Source organism: Chenopodium quinoa, unplaced genomic scaffold (assembly GCF_001683475.1).
Source record: "Chenopodium quinoa cultivar QQ74 unplaced genomic scaffold, ASM168347v1, whole genome shotgun sequence".
In the NCBI taxonomy this organism is placed as follows: domain Eukaryota; kingdom Viridiplantae; phylum Streptophyta; class Magnoliopsida; order Caryophyllales; family Amaranthaceae; genus Chenopodium; species Chenopodium quinoa.
Genome location: NW_018745584.1, coordinates 464,079 through 472,322, shown reverse-complemented (window position 1 = coordinate 472,322; position 8,244 = coordinate 464,079). Strand labels below are relative to the sequence as shown.

The following is an 8,244-nucleotide window of genomic DNA, read 5'->3' as shown; positions in this document are numbered from 1 at the left end:
GGGAAGAAGCTGTTCTTCCAATTGAACACTATGAGCCGACTCTTCGAATAATGTTGTATGCCGAAGAGGCGAACTGGGAGTCCATGCGCCTGGCATTGGACTCACTTCCAGAACGAAGGGGTAATGCAGCCCTGCGCCATGAAATCTACCGCCTGAGAATGACAAGGTCATATAACAAAAGAGTGCACATGCGTCCACTCAAAGTGGGGGACTTTGTACTAAGGAAGATGGAAGCAGTCGGTAGGACTAATGAGTCAGGCAAATTAACTCCCAACTGGGAAGGACCCTACCGAATCTATGAAGAGGTCCGGGACAGCACCTACCGCCTGGAAACACCAGACGGCCAACCCTTGCCTCGAACCTGGAATGTAGATAATTAAAGAAGTATAATTTTGGAATAATATAAATAGCCAAGAGCTACTAATAAAGTTTTCCATTTTGCTTCATTAGTATTGTACTTAGAAAGGCATGCCGCCTGCTCCATGAGCAGCCGGCTACTCTCCATTTTTTTCATCAATTGAGGGGGATGCCAACAGGTAAAACAGCCGACTACTCTCCATTTTACTCAAATATACATTCAATTGCGAGGGGCACGCCGCCTATGGCTATTCAGTCGGCTACTCTCCTATACTTAGTTCGCCAAGAACTACCTAAGGCCTATGGCCGAATGATCAGACCAGGCGCCCAGCCACCTGATCCAATCTTCAAACTAATACGACATGTCCCACCATCATAGCATGCGTCCGACGGCATCCCTCCGGATGAAATTCGTCGCAGAGAGCAGCTCCCTTTTGGGTGGAACATTGCTCTATAAACTAATTACACGACACCTAGACGACTGTCCCCCAAGGGCAACCTCGTAGTCGTTTTTGAGACAAGGATAACTCTACATTAAACCAAACAAGTGTTAGCAGTTAACATCCGCGTCGGATGGCCGACTGTATTACTTGGGATAAGTACAGTCGGTACCTCTTGAGTAAATAACCAACAAAAATTGGCGAATTAAGGGGATCAGCCGGTCTCCGCCGCCTGGTACCTCTACTACTCAAGCTCAGAAGCTGACAAATGAGTAATCTCAAAGATTACTCATAAGTCACTCTCCCATACTTAGTAGGAATTCAAAAAGGTATGAGGAGTCCGCCTGTCCAAAGGCAAACAAAAGCTCTCGTACTGCGACCCCTACTAGGATGATTTCCTTTGAAACCAAACATGTTTGAAAATCTGGTTCGTAGGCCGACTGTTTTTTGGCAAACAGGGACTCACGAACTATTCTTATTTAATCAAACAGGCGGGCTGGTTAAAAGCGGCCTGTTCCTTTCTAACTTGAAAAAAATTAAACCTAACGTGTTTTCTAAAATACGTTGGGGATCCGACTGGGTAAATGGCCAACTGATCGTCTAACCTGGAACCGAGACAACCAGTCATCCAGGGGCATAGGTAGTCGATACCTGTTCGCAATCTTTGGCTTACGATAAGTTACAAATTTTAAAGTAAAGGCACTAGCCGAAACAGTAGGTATGACATACAAGCAGATAGTAGGATCCTCTACACTTCGCAAAAATAAAGCAGAAACAATATGCAGTGAGAAAAGACGACCGAAAGATGGTCGCTACATTCATATAAACAGCCGGCCATATAGACCGGCAAAATATTCATAAACCCCGGCCCCTTGGCCAGGTAAAGTGATACAAGAACAAACGGCGCGCAGGCCGGAGAAAAGTTTGAAGAAATAAAGCTTTAAGCATTAGGAGGGGCTTCGGTGTTAGTTGCCGCATGTTCGAGCTCAATGATGGACACTTGATTCTCCAAAGCGTCCTTCTTTGTTGTCTCGTCTTCAGGGGCTGGAGCTTTAGATGCATCCACCTCAATTGGTTGTAGCGCCACCACCTCTTCTTCCTCTTCAGAGCTGGAGTCAGCCGCCTCGTCTTAACCAGCCGCTTGTTGCATGATCATTCGATTGTACTCTTCAGTACAAGCGTTGAACTTCTTATCCCAGGCGGCATACTGAGCTTTTGGAATGAGGGTTGTCCAGGTCATCTTCATGATCTGAGCCGAGTCCTCCATCATACACTAGACGAAAAAGATAAAAAGGCACCGGTTCAAACCCCCCTTTGGCACCGGTTTTGAACCGTTGGCTATTTGAGGGATGCCAAATCCATGAAAATTTGGCACCGGTTAACCGGTACTAACTACTATGGCGCGTTTTTTTTTCAATACTATTGGCACCGGTTTAAACCAAGAACCGGTGCAAAAAACCCCACTTTAGGCACCGGTTCTTGCTTTGAACCGGTGCCAAAAGTGTGAAAAAAAATTTTTAAAAACTTTGGCACCGGTTCTAGTCAAAACCGGTGCCAAATATACCCCAAAAAAATTAAAAAAAAAATTTGCATTTTTTCACTTAAATTGATATATAAACATTAACATATATATAAAGTTACATATTTTTCAGTTTTTCTGTTAACTTTCATACACAAACAGCAAGACCAACTCAACTAAAACACAACGACCTCCTAAAAAAAACAGCCTGTAAACAAACACCAAACGAAACACAGCAAATAAAAACAAGCACCCAGCAAAAAATGACAAAAAACAGCAGCAGCCAGTTGAGCAGGACCATCCACATCACAGCAACACACAGCACTGCATAATCAGGAAGAACGAAAACACAACAGCCACACAGAAGCTCCCTGCAGACCCCCAAAACACAGCCTGCACCAGCACCTCGACAACCCAGAAAACAAGGTGGCCTCCATTGCACTTTAGGAGGGGTGCCTGCTTAACATCTTCCCAAGAGGAAGAGTGTACGTCATAATCACAACAGATTTTATGTAGAAGTGATAAGCAACAGCATCTAACACACTGATAAGACAGAAAGAAAAGAAAGTGCTGATGAACATAGATCTTGTTCATAAGTTGATCAGGAAAAAGAACAGAAAACAAGAGAAAATACATTAGTGTGCATATTAATGAGAAACGCACTCGTGTTTGCATCAGAGTGAGATATACCACCAGTATGAATGGAAATGTAGAGCAATTATTTGTGAGGATTGGCATCATAGAATCAAACGCAAGATATACCAACTGGTTACAAATGATTGTTATTTGCCCCTCCGAATCCCCAAACACACTGATTCAGGAAGGCTGCCCAGGCCAGCATGAAACTGCCAAACTGGGAAAGCTACTTTATTCTTCCAAAAATATTAGCAATACTATCATACATTTACAATGTGGTCATTGGGTCTCTTGTGTGATTAGAACTATCTAATAAACATTATTATAAGTGAATCTCAATATAAACACGGGGATCAAAAATGTGAGCAACAACGAAATTACAGCAAATATTAGCTCATGATGGTTGCATTGGTGTCAAATCAGGTGCAGAAAGGGATCGTTAAATAAAGCTTATCCAACGCAACTAATTTAACAAAACACAGAAATTAATGCAGTGATTACAACATTGTCATCAAACCTGATTGAAACCTCAACTATAAGCTACCCTTATGAAACTAAATCCCAAGAATTGAATCGGTTGTATTTTTTCTTTTCTTTGGTACACTAAAATGGCTATTTTCTCAGACTTCCAGCTTAGTTTCCAAAATAAACAGATTTCAAGCTGCCTAGATTTTTGCACAAGTTCAGGCATATTTTAAAACTAGAGCTATTCCGCAGCATAACATCAACTGAAATATGAGGGCATATATTAGAACTTATGACTAAGTTTATTTTTATTAATCGTAACAAGTATTGGACTGTAAGTGCTTTATCTTAACCTTATGAAGAAGCACAGATCCACCGCGAAGATTTCTTGGTGTAATTTCTGCAATGTACACTGGAACCTGTTGTGGCAAAAAATGTTTTGCTTAATCAGTATTGTAATCTCAGTATTCAACTTAGTTTGAATAACAACTAAGTCATAAAAACTAAGTCATAAAAGTATTAAAAACATGTGTTCAGAAACAATTACCACATAAACAGTAAGCCCCATAGCACAACCCACAGATAGTCTACCAACATCAAGTGACCCAGCATCCTTCAAATTTATACCAACAGAAAATTGGATTTAGAATTTTAGCAACTATTAAAATCTCGAAAATTTTAAAAGTCTAGGGAAAAACCATAGAAAATGCGATTGCAACCCACCCAGTGAGGTAGAGTATGTCAGATAAACCCATAGTCTGCACCAAAAATAACGAAGATTGATAAGTGTAAGCTCCATTTGAATACTAATCATATGCATGCTCGAAAAAGGTTAAAAAGAGGGAATACTGCAGAAAAACATAAGGCCATCAAAGTAGAAGGCAAGAAGCTACTCCGTCATACATACAAAAGACTAACTAAGACTCCATAATTAAGATTAGAAAGCATAAATAAAGCAACTTACATCTGCTGTTGAGAGTTTCAGGTCAGCAATGATTCTAGACTGTACAGGGGAGCTATAGCCCATCTATGCATAACAATAGCGATAAACTAGATTAGCCAACTAATTAATATCCTGCTTATCAATTTTAAGATTCTATATATTTAAAGTAACACAACACATAAAATTGTGTTACAAAATTGTTACTCTGTCACAACCATCGAATATATAATATTACTATTTACTATATTCATTTAATGTACCATCTTAGGTCATAACCATTGGACCTTTATATTTGCATGTAATAATCTAATGATTTAATTCATGAAATTGAGAAAAAATAAACTCTGTCAATTTTCAACTCTCAATTATTATTAAATATTTCAATTTGACTTAAATGCATGACATGATGACAATCATGGGCATAACATAACATAACATAAGCAGCCTGCAGTTGATTTTCTATTTTATAATCAGTGGGCTTATTCTAATTTGCTAAAAAGACAGCAATATTGCTAAACATTACATCCAGTGGCTCCAGATATATCAGAATATTAATCAATGTTAATTACTTATTCTTCGTATTAATTACTTATCAGAATATTAATCTAATTGTGACTTACCAACCACGGGTTCAAGGCATTCAGAAACAATACAGATGCAAATGCACTCAAGTGTTCGAAAAGATAAGACCTACAACCTAACATTAATACCTAACCAAAATCAAGCTGGCCACTGAGGTTAAGAAGTGTATTTCACTTAATATTTCTTTAGTATTGCTAGTTGTAATGCTATCCTCATTAGTCATTACTTTCATGACCGAAGAAATGATATTGCTGACTATGCTGAGGCTTATCATCTCAGAATATTCTTTCTAATATTCCCTTTTATTTAAACAAAACAAAAATAAAAATTCAAATGCCAATTTTTTAATAATATATCTTGGTGAAATGAAAGTCGTAGATACTTGCTCATTTGTGTGGCTAAGCAAGTATTACATACCTCTGCATTCGTGTAATTTCGGTTTAGTCATTAGATGTACTTGAGAGTACTTACGTAGAATGTTACAAAAATGGTATGAATTATTGAATCATCATGCTGATAACAAAGATTAAAAAAAATAAAAAATAAATAAATTGCCAAGTAAAATTTATGAATATAAATCATCTTAGATATTAGATGTAGTTGAAGGATATGATCATCTAATAAAAAACAAACTGAAGAGTAGAGACCAGTTTAGCCAGAAATCAGAAACGTGTACAAGAAAGTGGCTTAAAACACAAAAAGATATTTCAATCATTAACCAATACTACATCGGCAACATCACCGTGTATTGGAAAATGATTTAGGCACACCCATTGTAAGACACTTTCTATTCTCTCTTCACGAGTGCCAAAATCCATGTCCCTATGTATCCTAAAATCGCCAAAGACTATTTTACAAAAACAAAACAGTAAAATAAATCATAACTCAAGATTTAGATACAAGTCCAGAATTAAAATTAGTGGGCACATTTGATAAACTATCAACAAATAAACTATAATACTGCTGCAGCCATGAAAAACAATAGATGTTTTTATGTACTCATCAATCAAGATTAACATTATACAATTCCCCACCCAGCCCGACAGCCACTCCCCAGCCCAGCCCCGATAGCCACCCCCTCCCCTGCACCACCACCGAAACCACCCTCCTTCCAGAGCCACATGAGCGCAATAGACCCCCGCCCCAGCCCCACCAACGAAACCGCCCAAAACTTGAATTCCCCAACCCGAAACCACCCTAAACTCCCATCCCTTTCCCCACCCGAAACCTCCACCCCTTTCCCTAACCCTAGTTTACAAGAACTAACCCTAAATTCGAATTTCAAATCAACAACAAACCCTAGATTGCGAAAACTGAAATCGATAATCTAAAAAGGGCAAAAACACTCTCTGATTAATTAGCAGCAATAACTAAACTATTAACCCAAAAACAATGCATGAAACAATTAGAAATACTCAACAGCAACCTAATTATAAATCAAAATAGATAATTACCAATTCAAACTACAATTAGCTCAGACTAAATTGCAAACACTCTCTGATTAATTAGCAACAATAACTAATCATAAGCAAAACCAGAATACCCCAATTAAGCTACAATTAGACCATAGCAAACTGCAACCACTAACTCCAATTGCTTACCTCTGCTTATCCGAGTTTATAGTTGCTGTCAATTGAAAACCCACACCTCGAAACGCCATTGGAGCTATCAATTAACGCAAAGGCGCCGCTGAGCAGTCGGAGGTGACGGACTGAGAGAGGAATTCAGCAAAACTTGAAGAATCTTGCTCTAAATAATTTGAACCCCTCATATTCTGCACAACTTGAAGAATCTAGCTCAAAATAATACTAAACCCCTCAAAATTTCTGCACAACCGAAGAATCTGGATATTAGTTCACCATTTTTATTACTAAAACAATCTCAAACAAGATATAGCTTTAACCAGAATGGAGAAGGTGAAAATTCGGGATGTTGGAAGTAAGAGAATTGAAACTCCAATCAATACCAACCATTACAATTAGAAAAAAAAAAAAAACAAATTCGCCGCTTGGAAACCCTAATAAATAAAAACTACGCAATTAACAGCCAAAAAAACCTAAATTATCAACAAAAATCAATGACGAATAAAAAACCCAATCAATCAAAAATCAGTAAAAACGCAAACAAATTAAAAACACATGCAGTACAACCTCATCTAGGTAACAATACACGACGAAAATCATCAAAACACAATCAAACCAATAAAGAAGTAGAAAATGCAGTTGAATCCGAAAACAGTAGAGTCAAATCTAAGCTAAACCAAACAAAAAGGAAGAAGAATAGGAGGAAAAGACGAACCTTAAAAAGGGGGAAAACGAAAAAACGAAGAAACCCTAATTTGTATTTTTGAAAGAATAGATCAGAAAAAAGGTGAAATATGAGAAAGAAGATGGAAAAAACGGGGGGAAAGAAAGAGAGAAAGAAAAGCAGGAGCCCGGTTTTTTTTTTTAATAAGTTGGCACCGGTTTGAACCGGTGCTGATTAAATGAGTTGGCACCGGTTTTGGTTGGAATCGGTGCCAACTCCCTATTTTCCAATCCCGCCCATTTCTTTTGGCACCAGTTTTCAAGAACCGGTGCTAAAAGGGGGGTGTCTATTTCATTTTTTCTACTAGTGATAGCTTGAGCTAAAGCCATCTTTTCAGCCTCGTCCTTAGCTTTGGATCTTTGGTGATGGCCTCTTCCTGCTTTTGCAGGCGCTCCTTGACGCTCTCCAAGGATTTCTTAAGAGTTTCATGTTGGTGCGCCATATTCTTAAGAGGCTTCAGCTTCTCTCGGAGAGCTTTGATAGTCGCCTCCAGCTCATTATTCTTCTTTTTGGCCGCCTCCAACTCGGTGCGGACAGTCGAAGTGGCCTGCGCCTGATAATAAAGAATTTCAGTTGTCAAAATTTCATTTTGGGCAATTTGAAACATTGCCTTATCGACGTCAGAGGCGGCCATAGCTTTAGCAGCCTTTACCTTTTTGTTCTTGGCGCTGATTGGCCTGCGGAGGCCGTGTACTCGCAGCATGGTCTAGAAAAAGGAAAACAGGCGTCAGATTTGAAAATAGCAGGCGGCACACAAAGTCAACATTTTATAAAAAAAAAATATTCTAAGTCTACCTCGGAAAGGAGACCCATGATGCCGTCTAAGTCAAGGGTGCCGACTCCCTTGACCGCATCCCTCTCCTGTTGAGGGACGGCCTTAATCATAGACTTGGCCATTTGGACCAAGTTTGGTTCTTGAGGGTCGCCTGCATTCAGAAAAGAGAAACATCAAAGACATGAAGAAAGCAAGGAAGAAATAAGTTAAGTCTAGAAGT

The 8,244-nt window shown here is 39.0% G+C and overlaps 1 protein-coding gene across 4 annotated transcripts; it reads right to left on the bottom strand.

Annotated features, from left to right (window-relative positions):
• Positions 1-2,381: 2,381 nt before the first annotated feature.
• Positions 2,382-7,353, bottom strand: LOC110716439 (sugar transporter ERD6-like 5). 4 transcript variants are annotated; one of them, XM_021895054.1, is made up of 7 exons: positions 7,241-7,353; positions 6,544-6,768; positions 4,382-4,444; positions 4,116-4,175; positions 3,965-4,030; positions 3,771-3,836; positions 2,382-2,859 (listed from the first exon to the last, which is right to left on the bottom strand). In XM_021895054.1, exons 3-7 carry the CDS (start codon positions 4,442-4,444, stop codon positions 2,623-2,625), a joined length of 492 nt encoding a protein of 163 aa, XP_021750746.1. In that variant the 5' UTR covers positions 6,544-6,768; positions 7,241-7,353; the 3' UTR covers positions 2,382-2,622. The 4 variants fall into 4 exon arrangements, with proteins under 4 accessions (XP_021750746.1, XP_021750748.1, XP_021750747.1 ...); XM_021895057.1 differs by having other exon boundaries at positions 2,691-2,783; XM_021895056.1 differs by lacking the exon at positions 4,382-4,444.
• Between the last annotated feature and the right edge of the window lie 891 nt (positions 7,354-8,244).

Excerpts from the sequence above, each read along its gene's own strand:
- LOC110716439 (XM_021895054.1), bottom strand. The coding sequence starts at position 4,444 with ATGGGCTATAGCTCCCCTGTACAGTCTAGAATCATTGCTGACCTGAAA. Across the intron at positions 4,176-4,381 it reads TGAAACTCTCAACAGCAGAT|ACTATGGGTTTATCTGACAT; the intron begins GTAAGTTGCTTT and ends TTTTTGGTGCAG. Across the intron at positions 2,860-3,770 it reads GATCTGTGCTTCTTCATAAG|TGTGTTAGATGCTGTTGCTT; the intron begins GTTAAGATAAAG and ends CTGTCTTATCAG.